This window comes from Stylophora pistillata, chromosome 4 (assembly GCF_964205215.1).
Source record: "Stylophora pistillata chromosome 4, jaStyPist1.2, whole genome shotgun sequence".
NCBI lineage: Eukaryota > Metazoa > Cnidaria > Anthozoa > Scleractinia > Pocilloporidae > Stylophora > Stylophora pistillata.
In genome coordinates this window covers 9,462,347-9,481,131 of record NC_142522.1, presented here as the reverse complement: position 1 = coordinate 9,481,131, position 18,785 = coordinate 9,462,347, and the positions used below count along the sequence as shown (strand labels likewise).

At 41.1% G+C, this 18,785-nt stretch overlaps 2 protein-coding genes and 1 pseudogene across 6 annotated transcripts in view; all 3 read right to left on the bottom strand.

The window, feature by feature from the left end:
• LOC148732354 (interferon-induced, double-stranded RNA-activated protein kinase-like) overlaps positions 1 to 30 on the bottom strand; it is a 14,869-nt pseudogene extending 14,839 nt beyond the window's left edge.
• The window catches only part of LOC111347413 (TNF receptor-associated factor 2), a 33,907-nt gene that overhangs the window by 6,746 nt on the left and 8,376 nt on the right, over positions 1 to 18,785 (bottom strand). The window contains exons 1-9 of one of the 5 annotated variants that reach the window (XM_088757356.1): positions 13,910 to 14,156; positions 10,378 to 10,506; positions 4,387 to 4,571; positions 4,053 to 4,107; positions 3,331 to 3,435; positions 2,611 to 2,775; positions 2,185 to 2,262; positions 1,728 to 1,817; positions 1 to 1,377 (exon numbers count right to left, since the gene is read on the bottom strand). The exon at positions 1 to 1,377 is cut by the window's left edge and continues 6,746 nt beyond it. In XM_088757356.1, the coding sequence (XP_088613482.1) occupies positions 319 to 1,377; positions 1,728 to 1,817; positions 2,185 to 2,262; positions 2,611 to 2,775; positions 3,331 to 3,435; positions 4,053 to 4,107; positions 4,387 to 4,526 (1,692 nt within the window). In that variant the 5' untranslated portion in view covers positions 4,527 to 4,571; positions 10,378 to 10,506; positions 13,910 to 14,156 and the 3' untranslated portion in view covers positions 1 to 318. Of the gene's footprint in view, positions 1,378 to 1,727; positions 1,818 to 2,184; positions 2,263 to 2,610; positions 2,776 to 3,330; positions 3,436 to 4,052; positions 4,108 to 4,386; positions 4,572 to 10,377; positions 10,507 to 13,909; positions 14,157 to 18,785 lie in introns of those variants that run through there. The other 4 variants (XM_088757355.1, XM_088757357.1, XM_088757354.1 and 1 more) reach the window with 4 other exon arrangements.
• LOC148732353 (uncharacterized) lies at positions 7,702 to 9,924 on the bottom strand. Its single transcript, XM_088757359.1, has 2 exons — positions 9,601 to 9,924; positions 7,702 to 9,354 (listed from the first exon to the last, which is right to left on the bottom strand). The coding sequence occupies exon 2, from the start codon at positions 8,695 to 8,697 to the stop codon at positions 8,323 to 8,325; it is 375 nt and encodes a 124-aa protein (XP_088613485.1). The 5' UTR covers positions 8,698 to 9,354; positions 9,601 to 9,924; the 3' UTR covers positions 7,702 to 8,322.

The window sequence follows — 18,785 nt, the reverse complement described above, 5'->3', positions numbered from 1 at the left end:
TGGCAATTCGCAAAGTTACTCACCTTGCATTTACACTACGTTTCTTTTTGGATTAACATACGCCTTATGCATGAACAAGTAAGGTAGAGAAATACTCTGTAAATTTCAAGTTCCTCCAACTACTGAATTACAAGGACTTCAAGGGCATTTGATATGACAGCTATCATCATGCAAAATTATTTAAAATGCTATGAATTAGTTTTTTGCTCCTTTTTTTTTTTCGCTAAACACTTTCATGGAAACTACTCACCTTTTCTTTATAAAACTGATGAAATATTTGTATTAGATATTTAGACCTTGCTAAAAGCCCTGGCAACTTTAGAGATCTGTAGTATCCACAATAACCTTCAGGAACATAACATCGTCCCTTACATAGGCGTGGTTATTTAACTCCGATAGAGAACAAAACATTGGACACCCACTAGCGATGTTTGATTCCCTTCGTGGCCTTTGGAAAGACGAACTGTTTGGATCGGGTCTGAAACCATCAACCACGTGCTCTACGTAATCCTGATCCAACAACATGAAGGTCACCTTCTGTCTGAATGGCCAGCGGAGTAACGCATCGTAGTCTCCACGCATGACAACAAAGAACAGCGAAAGATGAGTTCCTTTACCCATTCCATCGCCATTCAAGTAAAGTCGTGCGCACATCTTGTAACCATGCTGACCGGTGTAAAAGCACGGGCTATACATTGACACCTGTCGCCCATTTATCGCCTCATTTCTCTTCCGTGCAAAATCCGATATTTTCCAGAGTAAGATCCCATTATATGTAGAGACTTGCTGCTGCTGGACGTGTTCTTCGATGTCCGACAAAGCAACATTTCTGAGCGCCAAATTGTGTTCGACAGACTCCATTCTTCGTTCGAGTCGTCTAATACTGTCCACTGCACCGTCCATTTGGCGTTTAATGGACGATACTTCTTGTCTCACTTCGGTCAACTCTCGCCTTGTTTCGTTTACCAAGAACTCGATGTTATTGGTGCCATTTTCGGCGTTTGTGAGACGTCGGGAAATCTCGTCCGACATGAGGAGTGGTTGTGACGAAGAGAAAACTGCCGATTGTGGTAACTGGTCTCTATGGGTTGAAACTCCTTTTTCAATCGAACCCAGTCTCCTAGAATTATCTTCTAGCTTTTGTCGTAAATCGGTTTGCTCTCGTACCAGTGTGTCGATGCTGGACGTGGCGTTAGCGATGGTCATCTCGGATCGCCTTATCCAGTGATCAGAGGTGCTACCACCCCATGCACCACCCATAGAGAGCTGACTCTTCACTTGCTCCTCGAGCCGAAGGACATAGGTTAGCAGTAGATTGATGTGCACAATTGCGCTCAGCTCATTATGTTTCTTGACCTCGGGTTGCTTCATTTTCTGCTAGTATAGGGGTTTAAGAGTGATTAGGAAAATCATCCCTCGTTTTTGGAGGGTGACTTGTACAAACGAAATCTCTACTTGACAAATCCTCTTTGCCTTTTTCCTGATTTTTTTTTAAACTTTCGTTGATTTAGTGTTTCCAATTAAATGTCTTTCGTTGCTTTTTTGAGGACGCCAGACATCTCAAAAAAACGGCTTTGAAGGGGATCTCAATTGATACGCCTGTGTTTGGAAGGGTAAACTACTCGGAAACTTTACCATCACTTAGGCAGGTGGCCTTTACGAAGGATATACTTTAATTCAAAAGTTTAGAAAAAGCAATGAAATAAAATCGTCATTATGACACGAACCTTGTTGTTGCTGCAACCAATCTGTTGAAATGCACAGGTCCTCTCGACTGCCTCACAGTCACCATGAATTGGGTTAACATGGCTCTCCATCTGTGTGGATTGAGATCAAGGGCAAGTAAAAATCTTTGTTATTAGCCCAGCGGTTACAACCAAGGGATTTTTAAATCTCTGTACCTTAGAGGAGCATGCGTGGTGTAATATTGCTTGTATTGGTTGTGTTTAAGGATAAGATGGACATTTAAGTTGCACGATCTAATTCTACAGACTTTTGTGCACTACAAAAATGAAAAAGATCAACAACATAAATGACACATACGAATGCAAATGTAGCGCATCATAAGAATATGGTAAAACCTCTCCCTCGGAGTTGAGGAAAATCTCAGAGATAGTTGAACTATTTTGGCTGTTCTCCGGGAGAAGTGTGTATGAAATTGGATGACGTTTTAAATATGACTACCTCTTCTCGCGGAATTCCTTCTTTGCCACATCCGCGACATTGAATGGGATACTTTTTGCAATCCTGTATTTGATGAGTCTAAAAATTTGGAATAGATATAAAACATAAGTAATTAAGAAACACGAACGAGAATTGGAACCATTTATGAAGTTTTTGATGAGAATTCATTTACTTTGGGGATGATTCAATAAAAGAACGTTTGAATGCAAGTGTACGCAGAAAATCGAAGAGAAAAGAAAAGAAAGAGGCACTGTCAACCTGTTCAAAGAACTTGTTGATCATTTAGTGTCACTTCTTACGAATAGCAAAAACCTTGTGATATTGCCTTTGAAACAAACTAAAATATGTTGGCGATAGGACTTAAAAAACGCCCAAGAGAAAAGTTTTATTGTGGTAAAAGTAACTTAAGAGGGTGATAAAACTGACCTTAAGAACAGCAGCAGTCATTAGATCATCGCACAAGGAGCACCGCTGGGTGCGATAGAGACACTCGTGTTCCTGGTGCCGCGGAAGATCGGATCTTTTCACACGTTGTTCACAGTTATGGTTGGAGCATCTTTGTTTTTCCTCAGGGCAGGTAGACCGGTGTTTCTGCACAAGAAGGAAAAGAAGATTATAGTACCCCTATCAAGCGCCGTTCTTTGTGTACTGTTCGACAGATTTCCTACGTGTTTTGCATTAGTACTAAGAATATAGTTTATACAATCTTAAGGCAGTTCATTAATTGTATTCTCTTTGCGTATCGGCGCGCGTGATTGAGAAAAGACAAAGAGATTTTCTCGCAGAACGCATCGAAAAATCAGTAGACTGGGAATGAAATCAAGAGGAGATTAGCAAAGGATATAATGAATTTACGTTTTACAGGTTAAATAGATAGCAATTTCGATCGACATTGTCACAATTCTTAAAAAGATTAGGGTAATTTTTCCGACCGGTCAACGTCAGTGTACTTCGTTGCAGGGGTTTCCCACCGTTCAGTGGTTCGTCTTGTGTTTTCTCTCTTTTTTTTTTTTTTTTTTTTTTTTAACAATTGGTCCTCCTTCTCAACCAATTAAATTGAAACTTTATCCTTACTTTACTAGATGATGCACCGTACTTGCGATTTGTTTTGTGATTGGTTGTTTGGCTTTACTGACTTTGACTTACCTCAATATATCTTACTTCCCCTTTCCACTTACAGCCATTCAGTGAATTAGGGCATGCGACTACTAGGGAAAGAACTTCGCGTTTCATAAAGTTGTCGCGGAATATCTGCAATGTACATGCGAAGAAACATTTTCCGTTAAAAGGTATTGTCGCGTTCCCGAACCAAGTCCTTGCGGGAAGTATTGATCCGGAGTTCGCCGAGTTCAACCACACACTACAGGCCTGATTTTAAACCGATTTATTCCTTGGTTACCACTGAAACATGCGGTGAAAACTACAACATTAAAAAATTTACGCGTTACGCAACGGAATAGCTGCGAATAGTGAGAACTCTCCGTCAACGAACGAAATAAGTGGCAGAGGATAAACTAAAATTAGAAATAAGCGGCAGAGGATAAACTAAAATTAAGCTTACGTTATAATTCCTGCTGGCTGTGTGAAGGCAAAAAGATTTCTCCAACTCCTAAATTTCTCCGTAGAAGCGACGAACGCGTGTATCTTAAAGCTTACTAAGGTCATTCCCGTCGTGAAAAGATCGGGTTACGGGGTTGCCAAAGATGGCGATGATTAACTAAATTACACAATAAAATCACATGCGTAACGCAAGTGTGTTGCGTTGTTCGTGACAGGTATTATCGGACAGGTCTTCGGCTAGATACTTGTGATATCCTTTAGCTCCAATAGTGCTTACTCATGTTTAGAATGCGTCCTTACATATTTACCTGGTCTGCTGCAAAGGGTGTCTTGTCAACAAGACAGGTATAGGTTCCATCATCCCTGTTTATTGAAAAATTATTCTCAGTGTTAAAAGTTGAATGCACTATTGATGATGCTGATGTAGGCAATTCTATAGCTTTTTTACGCGAGTAAAGTATCTTACAGTTTTCTTCACAGTGCACTCAACCCCCGCTAACTCGAACCAAACCCTTCATACATTTACCGAACACCTCTGCAAAAGCTGCATGAGCCTTTAAGATTCTTTTTCTGCAGTGTGGTGCTCTGAATAGGCTTGTATTTCGAAATGAATTAAAATTATGATCGGTGACTCTAGCTTACCTCTTGAGGTCTGAGATGCAAGAGATGCAGTAGACATGGCCACAACCCGTCTGGACAGGATCTTTGAGGATGTTTTGGCACAGCAAACACAAATAACGTGAATCAACTGTGCCGTTCTTAGACAACGTATAACCCGGCATTCAGGGGATATCAGTGATGTATCCTAGGTTGGTATAGATGGCTCCCTTAAAAGAAATGGATAAGAGAATTTGAAATCAGTGAATAAGCAACGTTTTTCAAAGATAGAAGGAATTCAGGTATTATGTGGCTTTATAATTGTACCACTCTGCACTCCTGAATGAAGATATTTCACCTTCAGGAGCAACGTACTTGGCATTACAGAGTCAGCCGTATAGAGAATTTTTTTTGTATACATAGTGAGTGGTTTTACAGGTTCTTTGTAAACAGCTAATGAAGGAGCTAATAATAACTGAAATTTATAATGGGACCAACTCTGAAGTAAGTGAGCGAGTAGTTGAGTGAGATGTGTAGTCCGGCCGGGAAACTAAAGATATGCGCTGTTGAGCGTGTAAGGAACCCTACTATGATAAACAACGAACGTTTTCTTTACAATTGAAAATGGCAAACTGCACTCCCCCGTCGAATGAACATTTTGAACTCCGTGGTATAAGGTTGAAATAAGGGGAGTTAAAATATGCCGGGAGTAATATGACCAGCTTTTGCTTGAAGGTAACGCGACTAAAGCTTCAGTTAAACGGTGGGAGAGTCAGAAACTGGGGCCGATTATCTTTCTCACATACGCAATGTGTATATATGACAGGATCTTAGTGTTTTAATCGGTCAATCATCATTTTTCCAGGGTCCACTCTGTCTGGAACCCAATTTTAAAGGTTTCGTTGGGACTCGATATTTTAGCGAACTGACCCCGATATTTGTTGATTGCATGAAGCACTACGGAGGGCCTTACAATCATCAGGAAAAATCCCTATTTGGTTATAGCACTTTCTGACTGGAACTAAAGTTGGAGGCGTCATTGAAACTTGACAGTGGGGAGCTAACCCCGATATTTGAGCTGATGAACTTGATAAGTGAGCAACGTAGTGTACTATTCATAACAACAGAAAATGATCTGATCTTCTTCTGGTCACAATAGAGTGGTAACTTAGTAAACGCGCAAGTGAGCGTCGACACTTCTATTGTCTAATACTTCCAAAAGTCTGAAGAGCCTGCAATTGAATTGACTAAACATAATTCACCCGAACAAACCTTACAAGAAAACTTTTATGCAAATTTCAGATTTGTCTTGCTCTAACATGAAAACTAGATAAAATACAACCATCTGATATTCATTCTTAGCTTCAGTACATCAATATCACGCCTCGATATTTAAATTAAAGATCAACTTTATATTAAACACCAGTTGGTTACCGTATTTATTTGACGATAAAAGCTTGCGACAAAACGTTGCTTGATAACATTGTAAAATTTAAAAAACGATAAACGCTATAGAAAGCTAAAATCGACGACGTTTCGACGTTAACATAACGTCATTATCAAGTCAAGAATGTATAAAAATAAGTTCTATAAATACTAAAAACGAACAATAAGAGAAAATAATTTACGGGTGAAACAAAAATTTTAGCACGTATGGAGTCCGTTTGCACGTTCAGATTAGGTTTGAATTTCTTAATATAAAGCATTTCAAATACTAAACAATCAAATTTGCTTTGACATTTTCTCAGAATCTTAAAATGACTATCATTCAAACGATCCCTCCTACCATGCGCTTCATGAAAATGCTTGCCAATTGCCGAATTTTTGTGTTCAGCGACACGTTGAAAAAGGTGTCCGGCCGTATAGCCGACATAATCTGCATCGCACAGATTACGTACAAAATGATAAAAAACGCATCGCTGATTAACAATTGATGGCTTGGGTTCTTTAGGTTTAAGGTCTTGTTGTAATTTCTTGCTTACAAAAACTGGCTGCAAAACGAGGCCAATCTTATTACTGAGACTAGGTTTACACTAGAGGAGAGTTTTCCGGATTCGTAAATGTTTCAGGATTTATCAATTTTGGAGTATTCGAATTCGTAGGCGTTTACACTGAAAGGATATTCGGATTCCTGACAGTTTACACACAACGACAACTCCGGGAACATTCGAAATGGAATGGTTACCAAGCCCAGTGTTGTTTCGTCGTTCGATCGACAAAGTGAAAATGCCTCCCCCAAAAAAAGCTAGAGTAGACCCAGATGCCACTGAGGCAAATTTGAGTTGGACAGATGCCAAGCAGTCTACGTCGTCGGCGATTAAGTGTGGGTGACGTTAAACTTCCTTGCAATAATAATTTGCGTTTCTTCAGAAATACTGCGGTACACATGATAACATTTATCGCCTGAACCTGCAACAAGATTAGGCAACCGGAGACCGCCAGCAATGTTAGCAATAGATCCATTTTGGTTTCACCGCAAACTCAAAAGATTGCAGGTGGAAATAATATCCGGATTCGAGAAAAAGAGCGGTTACACGACAAAACTTTCCGGATTCAAAAGTTATCGGATTCAAAGTTCCCACTTTAAATTCCGGATTCAAAATCTCCGGAGACACGACGAAACAGGGAAGTTTTTATTTCGGATTCGTCCACTTTCGTGTAAACGGCAGGATGACTCCTGTACTAAAACGTTTCGGATTCATCACGAATCCGGAACAATTTCCTCTAGTGTAAACCTAGTCTGAGAACACACAGCTGTCTCCGAACAGAATTAGCTGAAACCTGATCTTTGAATGGTAGATAAATTCTGACTATATTGCTCTCGTCAGCATTTCTCTCCGCTGTGCCTACAGAAGATTTGGCAAGAGTACCATATAACCCCATACATCAATTATGCATTCAGTCTTTGTTTTATGAAAACAATAGTGATAAAAATGGAGCGCAATTTGGCGCATTCTTCATTAAAAGCCTCCTTTGTGGAGGATAGCGCATAAGCGCGATGTAACATTGTCTTTAATAAAGAGTCTTGGCCCTCTAATGGCGAACGTCTTCATGTGCCACCTCGAAGAGAAACTCACACGTGATGGCTTGATGCCTCATTTGTACAGAAGATACGTTGATGATACTCTTGCAAGAATGTCAGATACTGATGCTGCCACCAAGTTTCTTATTTACCTTCATTTAACTTATTTAACTTATTTTTCTTCATTCTTGACTTGATAATGACGTTATGTTAACGTCGAAACGTCGTCGATTTTAGCTTTCTATTGCTTTTTATCGTTTCTAAATTTTACAATGTTATCAAGCAACGTTTTGTCGCACCTTTTTATCGTCAAATGTTATTCCAAGTCACTTCTTCTACGAACCGTATTTATACAAACGAAATTGAAAGTTAATATAAAAAGCTCGAGTTTAAAAAATATCTTTAACATTTTGATGGGATCTAAGCGTCACTCTTAACGATGAAGTAGGAGCTATGAGGGATTTTGTTTACTTGTCGATAGTGTGCTTGTCTTCCCTTCGATTCAATAACTAAGGCAGGTTTGTTATGTGAGCTTTTGTAAACAACACGAGCATTCTAAGTTCCGTAGCAACACTTTGCAGCACTTCGCTACACGGCTTACGAGGAAACAATCCAAGTTTAAGGCGCATAGGAAATGTTGATCACAACTTAAGCCCAGTCAGTTAGAGAAGTGATAAGTGTGAATATGGGTGAGAATAAGGAACTAGAATAACTGAAACAATTGAAATTCCAACGAGTCGAGGCACAACCCTACTCCGACAATTGGGATATGGACGACGCAGACGATAACAACAAGTAATTTAAACTTTCTTTAGTTGTTCCCCCGATTGCTTTTGACTTTAGACATGTTCCCGGAATGTAACGATGCGATATTCAATTGAACGAAGCGACTTAATATGGGAAAATCTGGCCTGATTCCGTGTGCTAGTAGAACTCTGTGAGCGTTTTAGATCTAGAATTTACAGTGTAGTCGATAAAACTAATTTCCAAATGCAACATTTTTTCTTGTACTCTCTGCTTCTGACAACATCGTTTTCGCCCTGTGCTGTACGTCTCCGCTTCCTGGGAGGCCCTGCTTGTTGTAATTCTTCATTTTCGTCACTTTCTTCAGCCTCAGAGTCAGTCTGATAAAAGTCTGAGTCAATTTCCTCGTCAGAGTCAGTCTGATAAAAGTCTGAGTCAATTTCCTCGTCAGACTCTCGCTCTAAATATGCCGTGCCTATAGCTACAGAAGTCAATGGCATTTCATCTTCGTCTACGAACACTAAATCCACGTTTTGAGAAGTCTCTGCAGCCGAATTTACTACAAATTCACTTCCAGAAGTTGAAGCCATTACTGATCAGCTGTTCCTGAACTTCGCGCGAAAACTCGAACAGAAAAGAATCGCAATTTTTTCGGTCAAAAGCAGGCAAATTCACATGAAAAACACCGAAGAAACCGACAAAAATCGCCAGGCTTCAAATGAGGCAGAGGGGGGCTATTGCAATCAAGTATTTCACCCCTAGCGGGCTCAGCATCGGTCAGCCGCATTTATCGTCACACATATGTGACGTTAGGACGAAAAGGGTTAAGAAAGGGGAATCCCCGAATTCAGTTGTACCTCAAAAATTTGCATATTTTCATCAATTGCTTCTGAATTTGAAATGAACTTGAACTCGTAGCAGGTAAATAAGACAAGTGTAGTGAGGCATTAAAGAAAAAATGAAACACAGGCCCTTGGACCTAAGAAGATCATATGCATCATGTACGATTATCGATTGCTTGTATGTACGAATGTCGATTGTGCGTATATATGATTGTTGATTACTTGAGTTTTTAAACTGTTTGATCTAAAGTCAACTACGTATTTTGTTAAAATGTTCCATAATTGAGTTTTACACAATTTACAACACCAAACATTCTAGTCGGATTCTCGTCCGTGTTCACATCTTCTTTTTTCAAACCAGAAGGTCATCTGCCACATACTCTGTGCACTGAACTGGGGTTGTACCTAACAAAAAGAAAAGGAGCAAATGTGTGAAGTGCATAAAAGTTTCATTGAAAATGTTGCACGAATTCATTCCGTAACTTATTGAGAATTAGAAATTACTGATACATAAAGTTGCATATGGTAGTTTGGTCAGAGAGAAATCGAAAAAATTAATCTTTGGGTATCTCAAGTCTTTAACTTGAAAAATTAATCTCTCCCTCAGATCAAAACGATTCGTAGTTATGTACCAAACTGACGTGCTCCTACCTTCAGGCCAATGATGTTCAACAGGATCTGGTTTGTTCTGATTATTCGGCACGAGGATATACCGGCATAACGAAAAAAATAACGAGGAGCTCAACTGTACGATTGCCAAGGAGCATCGAGTTATCATTCTGAAAACGTGACGATGAATGAGCATTATTCTCTTCTGACGAAAATGGCAAGGGTAGTTTCTGTCTTTCTTCTGTTGCAGTTCAAGTGATGCTCTCTTCTGGTAAACTGTAGAGATGTGTGGTCAGTCACAGAACGGATGTCTGTTTTGTGCTGGGTCACTTGTTGTGATATAGCGCATGCGTAATTTGCTACTCCGGTTCCACCTTTTAACTAGTTTTGTTTTTTGTTTCGCAGTTGAATGATTTTAGTTCACATTTTTATTCGCTGAATTCGGTATTTGCTTCCCTTGTTTCTTATTTCTCCATTCTTTTATCTGTCTGTTTCTTTCTTCTGGAGTGTTTTTCGTGTTTTGATAACTCGCTCCTTTCGTTTTTCTTCATGTTCAAAATCCTTCACAAATTCCGTCAAAATTATGTAGCTAATTGATCTATTTTCGAAACACAAATGACCTCGAGATCGGTGTAATAGTATAAAACAAAGGCTTGTTGATGTGCAGGAAATCAATGCTAGTTGCTCTTGCCATTTCTGTTTGGCATTAGCTGTAAATATCATCAAACCTGCAAGGCTTTTTCAACTAGGAAAACTAGTTACTATAGTACGTTAACGAATCACTGAAATGTCATAATATAAAGCAATAATATTACATACACTCAGATCTTCCTTCTTCTGCAGCTAAGTCATTTGACGATCTGTTTCTCCGGTTGGTTTCACTGTTTTCAGTTTTGTAGTGAAACACCATTTACTGCAGTCGATTCTGATCACAGTCTAACACGTTGGCTGTAAATAGGGAACGTAACAAAATTATTTTTGTTGCCGTATTTCATCAGCATTTCTTTAATTTTGCACAGACAGCGATTCTGTTGTCTATCAATAATGTGCAAGTATTACATAGTCGATCGCAATGTCTCTCTTATATAACAGCGTCTCCGAGGATTTTACGGCTAACGGTTACAATTTTGGTCAATATACGGCCAACGGTTAAATCAGTCAATTTTTACGCGTAACGGCTAAATTTTTTGGCCGTTAAACGGCTTTCGGTCAACCCCTAACCCTAACTAAGTACTAGAGACCTGGAATTGCCAACGAATTTGTTTCTGAAATAAAAGACATTGGAGGTGACACCTAAGCTCTAATTACTATGATAATTCAGTTGCTCTGACACCATTTGGAGTATTGATTCAAAACCAGTAGGATGAAGTATTTTTAGATAGAAAGATCCTAGTTAAAAACTCTGCGCCGGAGCTCCTTTGCGGTATATTGAATCAATGTGCGAACATATATATTTTGTAATTTCCCAGGATTTTCGGAGCGTGTCTCAGAGGCTGCCTCTATGAATGCCTTCTCCTTCCATACCGGGTCTCTCAGACAGTGGCTGTTTTGAAGAAATTATCAGTGAAAAGAAATTTAATTATATTTGTGTCAGATTCGAAGCCAGCCTCGTCGTATTCTAGTTTTTCGAGTCACGCCATGTCATGTTAGACAGTTACATTTTAAATCTGATGGAGTCTACCCATGAAAGTAGCAGGTTTGCACAAGTTGATGCGACAAAGGCTTCTACTCAGCCAAAATATGTAAATAATTTTGAATCAGGTGAGACCTGTAGCGTTAATTTTAAATATAACGATGTAATCATCCTCTGTTTATATATTCTCAACTTAATGTTTTGACGTGCTTCTTGCTGCACATTCAACGGGTTGTTGCCGTATTAATAAGGTAGCCATTGCAGTTGGTTGGGAAGAGGTTTGATTCTTATTTATGCTTAAAGTAGATTGCTTTTTACCTGCCTAAAGTGTTTCAAGAGACTAGACTTCTGTGGTATTTACACCGCGATATATTTGAATATGGATCATGAACTTCAAGTATATATAAATAGGGGCGAGAAGCGATAAGAGAATTATATTACTTTACTTACACTTATAAGAAATGGCCCACGGAACTAATGAAGTAAGGAATCTAGAGTACAGCATCTCAAGGCATATTCTGACTGATGACTTAACGCGATGAATATCATTATTGTGCGTCGGATTAAGGGAGTTCCGTTATTACAAATTTGGCTGGTAGATATTTCTCGTCTATTCGTGCTTACTGCTCGCTTTATCCAGTTTTTAACGACATCGATATCGGGAAGGGGAAGCGTGGGTCAATGAAGTTAAAGAGGCCGGGTACGGGGGGCTGTAAAGTTTTTCTTGACTCGATGTTAGTGATATTAAATACGGACATTATTCACTTTTTTTCTGAGTGGACCAAAATTGCTGTTTTTCTGGGACATTCTATTTGGAGAACTTACATTTTTTTTCGAAGAGTAACTTCTAATGATAACATTTTGCTAACTTTGTTGATGACCCAGACTCAACAAAGTATCCTACAGTTATGATCCGGCCGTGAGAGTAGCAGAGCTACTGAGAAGCGTCTATATTGAAAAAAGATATCGGGAACCCATCAAGCCGTGAGAGCTTCACAGTTCTATGATGCAAACTTTACACTCCCATACTCGCGTTTGATCAAAATTTAAGGAAAGTCAGTTAAAGCGCAGCATCACTTTTACGCTCGGCTATAAATATCCATTTGCGAGGTAGATTGCCAAAAACGTAAACAAGGAGGCAAGTATAGTATTAAGCACTTAAAATAAACATTAAAAAAAACAGCAACAAAAACAAGAAAAGACTGGAAGAGCCCCACAATGAAAAAAAGTTCTCAGCCTATGCATGTTTCCCTCCAAAGCCATGACCATATTTTATATCAGTTGAGCGATTTACACTTGCTATTCAGTAGCTCAATTCCCGGGCCTTTTGCAAAGTGCTGCGATGTAAAGCCTTGCAATTTAATTTACAAAGCTAAATAAATATATATTTTTGCCACTGTTCGAGGAAGCATGCAGCTTAGAATATTCCTTCTGCCGGAATTGAGATGTAACGCAAACTTGTTGTTGTAAAAGACAAACTGATGCTTCAGTACTGACTTGTCCCAGAGAAAAATTGAAAAGCAATTTTGTATAGTAGTTTCTTTATAGGATAGTGATACAATTACGCACCGAAGTGGGGAAATTAACCATATTGGGACCACTGAGTCGGGATGGAACGCGGAGTTATAGAAGGTATTATGTATACTGCGCTGAGACATCACTTGAGACGAATACGACGCGGTCGATAACGAATGACAACTCTGAAGTAATCATGACTGAGAGTCACAGAGCGGTGTGAATGAAAAAAGGATTCATCTTTCGACCTTCTCGTTACTTCCAAGTAGACGGGTTTAAATCTTATTTCAGTAACGTTTTGAACAACTCTGTAGGGTAAAATATTTCCCTATACCGGTTGTGGACGTTTCATTGTTTTGTTTATGAGTCAGGGTCACGGTAGTTTTCCGGTTTTGCATTACAATCTTATGCAAATTTTCGTAAGGAATCAACTACGGATGTAGAGTCGTTTTTCAGTTTCAATACTCGCTTTAGCCGAAGCGTGCTTTTATGTCGTCTGCAAACAGTAAATCTTTTAAATTGGGGAAATTTTTCACCATAGAATGAATGGCAGAAGCTTATCCAGTGCATTTTATGTGTTTCTTATGTATAACGATGAGACAGTAGACGTAGGAGGGGAATTAACCCTTATGTGATTTTTGCGAATTTTCCCGTGAGTGACAAGAAATCGACCGCCAAACCTTGATTTGCTGAGACTTCATTTCGAGGCGGTAACTCCGCAAGAGGAGTTGAAGAATCGAGACCAGAGAATTAAAGAAACCTTCGCCCACGTCTGTGGGCCATTTTGCGAGAAGTTTGTTTCTCGAAGGGTTTATACTTCTGAAGCAGCTAACGATGAATTGGCGTAATTAATTTTAGGAGTTTCATGTCATGTCATGTGCTACTGAATCCTTAGTCGAACGCTGTGCTGGACGATGTATTTTATACACAAGCACACATGGCTGAAGTTTACTTGCTATTCCTTTTAAAATCCTCAAAAATAAAGCTTGTATTGGGGTAATTAAGTTAACTCCTAGGTTACTGAGAATTTGACCACAAGGCGATCTTAATGGACGTTTTTCAGCCCGCGTTTTGGACCCATTCTAATAGCACTCTTCCAGCGTTATTGCGCACTCTACATTTTCTCTAAGATTTCCCATCTTGATACAATGCAATTTTTTTATGTTGAATGGTTCATAGCTAGGAGATAAAGGCCGGCCTCACCTTCGTGTTCTTTCTCTCTTCTAAAGCTCAGCCTGATCACGTCAGCAAGTTACAGAGAATTGTTCCAGTAGGTGTACAGTGTCTCATAATTTGAATTCGGCGCTCATTTGGTTACAACCAATCACCATAAAGCACAGGAAGCCCACACAAGCGGCGTGTCTGGTCGTTTGTTCGAAATATAAAGAAATGTATGGGAGAATATTGAAGAGTCATAATATCGTAAACTTATATCAGGAATGTCTATGTTAGGCTCAAAATAAATGTAAGCCTACCTCACTTGCTGTCTATTGTTGTTTCTGTGGTTATAAATGGCGAATTTGAGCGATTTGGTAGATTTTGTGGAGACAAGGGTGGAAAGCTCATTTTCGACCGCTCCAGCGCGAAGCCCATTTTCACCCAGAAATTAGAATCACCCGGCTTCCAAATCAAACACCAGATAAACCAAAAGGTTGACGCTTCTTCTCGTGCCATTCAATCGAAGATCGAGAAATGCAGCTTTCCAAGCGATCAGCATCCGCGGCATTCGCTCCGACGAAGGGCTAACGCTCGAAACGTCAGCTTTTGTAATCGTTACGGTGGCCAATTTACCATTTCAACTTTGTTGATATATCCACATTATTCCGCGGCACAGAATTGGTGTGCCAGCGGACAACCGTCACGCTGTTTGCTCCACGCTGATTGGATGATGGTAAACAATGCCCTGTTTCAAATGCCTCATGTGAGAGGGGAGTCAGGGGCATATTCGCGCCGGCAATTCATCTACCTGACTAGCCTGGTGTGAGGTTTATACCGCGGTGCCGATCGCTTGGAAAGCTGCATTTCTCGAAAGTTTTTTGGCGGTTAGCGCTTGGATTTTGAATGGATCTTCGATTGAATGACACGAGAAGAAGCGTCAACCTTTTAGTTTATCTGGTGTTTGATTTGAAAGCCGGACGATTCTAATTTCTGGGTGAAAATCGGCTTCGCGCTGGAGCGGTCGAAAACGAGCTTTCCATCCTTGTCTCCTTCTTATACAGTAAAGTAACACTTAACGCAAAGTCTACCAAATCGCTCAAATTCGCCACTTAGAACCACAGAAATGACAATAGACAGCAAGTGTTTGAAGTCTTTATTCAACAGCTAAACCAGAAACCCGAAGGAAGAGAGTAACATGCAAATACCGAGTTCCTTTTAAATACACGATCAACTAATTAACATATCACGAGCTTATGCACGACCTAAGGGAGTTAACACCACACCTTCGAGCAGGCATTTACATATCGTAACATCCTCCCTTAAACGAAAAAAGAGAATAAAAAATTAAAATGAAAATAAGAATTAATAAAATAAAGTGTTCACTTATAGGTCCCTCTTAGAGTCACAAAGTCCTTGAACCGACTTTGTGGCCTCACCAGTCTCACTCTTCTCGTACGTACACCGCACTCACCGTCCGTCGCCTGTTGGCTGGTGGTCGCATCTATGGGTGTTGTGCGCTTTTTACTTTGCTGCTCCACTTGTTGTCTGGAGGGCGGGCCTCTACTGGTTGCGGATGTTGCGTTGTTCTCAGTCACGGGCTGGCTGATCAACGGCGTGGTGTTTTTCTTGTTCACGGGTTGGTTGATCGACGGTGTTGTGTTATTCTCAGTCACGGGCCGGTTAATCAACGGTTTCGTGTTGTTCTCCACGGTAGGCTGGTCACTGGACATTTCCTCAGCCAGTGAGCTATCGGATCCCGCAGCGCGTTTCAGATGCCTGCGATTCCTAATATAGAGCTGACCTCCCGATTCTACCACATAGGACCTTCTTCCAAGTGGTTTCACAACTTTCGCTTTCTTTCATTTCCTCTCACCCAGTCGAAAGGGCTGCATCCGAACAACGTCATTCGTTTCAAGATCAGATAGGTCTTTCGCTGATCTGTATTAATAAAACTTCTGCTTCAACTTCCTCAGCCTATCCTTCTCTAAGACGCCCTCGGCTAAACTAGGCTTCAGTAGGTTCAGTGCCAGAAGTAGGGAGATTTGTCTTTGTTCTTCTACTTAATAGGCGCTGGGTAGGGCTGGTACCAAAGACTTCCTGTGGGGCGTTGCGATGAGCCAGAAGCGCCAAGTAGGGGTCAGTTCCGGATTCTGCAGATTTTTTGAGGATTCTTTGTACCTCCTTGACTGCAGACTCAACCTTGCCGTTGGATTGATGATGGTAGGGACTCGTGGTCACATGCTTGAACCCGTACTTTCTGGTGAAGGCTTTAAATTCTCTACTGGTATACTGTGAACCACAGTCTGATATGACTTCGTCGGGAATGCCATATCGAGCCATGTGCGCCTTCAGCTTCTTAACAACAGTAGTGGCCTTCAGGTCATACAGCCTGTCAACTTCGAAGAAAATCGAGAAATAATCTACTGTCACCATGTAACTCTTGTGGTCCAGCTCAAACAGGTCTGTTGAAATTTTCGCCCAAGGGCGATCTGGAACGTCATGGCTGATAAGCGTCTCCCTCTGCTGTCTCGTACTAAATGTAGCACAGGTTTCGCACCTGGAAGTGAAATCTTTTACGTCCCTCTTCGTCTTTGGCCAGTAAATTGTTTCTCTAGCGCGTCTTAGGGTCGATTCTATCCCTTGATGACTAGAGTGTGGCGCCGGGAGCACACGCTTCCGAAGGGTCTTAGGGATTACAAGCCCGTCTCCCCTAAAGAGCAATCCATCTTGAACCACCAATTCATCACGGCTATCATAGTACATTGCCACTGCTGGAGTCAGATTTCTCTTGTCCGCTGGCCATCCGGACCGTACTACAGCCATCACAGCTTGAAGAACGTCATCTTTCTTAGTCTCGGCACGGAACGTTTCTGCCTCGTGCTCATTCACTAGGAGGTGATTTATTTCTTGAATGTCTTGTTCGACTTCCTATCCCTCTTCAAAGGCTGACCTGGTTAGCAGGACATGCTCCTGGTGCTCTCTCGTGGTTCCGGTCAACTTGGGAAAATGCCGACTTAGGGTATCTGCGAGGTGTAGCTCCTTTCCCTTCTTGTATCGCACGTCTAGGTCGTAGCGCTGCAGCCTCAAAATAATTTTCCGTAATCTTTTGGGGGAAGACACTAGTGGCTTAGTAAATATCGTTTCCAAAGGCTTGTGGTCGGACTATACAATCACTTGCCTCCCATAGGTGTACTGGTGAAACCTTTCAGTTGCAAACACAATAGCAAGAAGCTCTTTTTCTATCTGAGCATAATTATTTTCGGCTGGGGTTAGGGCCCTGCTTGCATATGCCAGTGGTCTACCATCCTGGAGTAACGCGTCTCCAAGACCCCCGTTACTTGCATCACATTGAATGACTAGATCCTTCTGTACATCGCTCATAGTATTTTAGTACCGGTGAAGCTGTCACAATCTCCTTGATCCTATCAAATGCTCTCTCATGGACTTTGTCCCACGTAAACTCTACTTCCTTCCTTGTGAGCAGCCTGAGAGGCTCTGACACTTCGGACAGACTCGGCAGGAACTTTGCTAGGTAATTTACGGTACCCATAATGCGCTAGACACCAGATACATCCGTCGGCCTCTCCATGTTGAGCGCTGCACCAACTTTGGACGGGTCTGCTTTCAGTCCCTCTGAGGTTAGTAAATGGCCAATGTAGGGCACCTCTGTTTGCTTAAATGCTACCTTCTGCCTGTTTAACTTAATTTTGCGCTCACGGCATCTTTCCAACAGTTTCTTTATCTTGAGATCATGATCTGTTATCGCCTCCTGCATCGTGCCTACAGCACCGGCTACAAGGATGTCATCTGCTATCGTATACACTCCATCCAGGCCTTCAACTGCCTCATGTAGACGTAGTTGGAATATCTCACTAGCAGGCGAATTTCCAAAGGGCATTCGATTCCATTTGTATCTGCCGAAGGGTGTGGCAAACGCTGTGAGCAAAGGACTCTCTTCCATAAGCTTTATCTGCCAGTAACCATCCTTGCAATCCACTTTTGTAAAAATCTTGGCTTTGCCAAACTCAGGTAGGATGTCTTCAATCACTGGCATTGGAAAATGGCATCTCTTTAGTGCTTTGTTGAGGGGCTTGGGGTCTAGGAAAACGCGGAGCTTGCCATTGGTTTTCCTTGCAATTACCATAGAGTTCACCCATTCAGTAGGTCTCTCTACTTTCTCTAGGATCCCTTTAGCTTCAAGCTCATCTAGGTATTCTTTCAGTGGTTTCCTCATGGTTTCGGGAACTCTTCTTAATGGCTGCTGAACAGGCCTAACATCTTTATCAACTTCAAGCTGCAACTGGTTTCCAAGATTGCCAGACCTTCAAACACGTCTTTGAACTCCGAGAAAATTTGTTCAAGACCAACCCCTCTAAACATTTGGTTACTTGCCACATTAATGTCCGCTGTAGGCGCATGTTCAGCTGCTTCTAGACTTGGAGACTGAATCTTGTCATTCCTGACGGTGATTAACTGCATGTGTTGGGCAATTCTGCTTCCGATCAGGTTGACACAGCGCTCATCTTCTACTATGGTAAAGGTTACTATGAACTTTCTCTTATCCACGGGGTTCGTCAATTGAACCTTAAATTTCCCCAGTGGCCTGAGGTAGAGGCATTATACATCTTGAGGACTTGATTGGTTGGCATGATGGCATTCATATTTAGTTCCCTTGATGGCACTCAGCTTGAGAACATCGCACGTTGCCCCAGTGTTCACTTGAAAATCAACTTCCGCTCCACCCTTGATCCTCATTGCTGTATTGATCTTAGAAGGAGCGGCAGTATGTACGGCGTGCTCTGACTCAACTTCCGGAGCTAATTGAACCGTAAATAAGGATTCACCGGAGTAATTAGAGCACTCTCCTACCACTGTGTTAACCGGTCTGCGGGGGTCAGGCTTTTTTTTTCGTCCACGCTGC

Coding starts and splice junctions, on each gene's coding strand:
- LOC148732353 (XM_088757359.1), bottom strand. CDS start 8,697: ATGGCTTCAACTTCTGGAAGTGAATTTGTAGTAAATTCGGCTGCAGAG.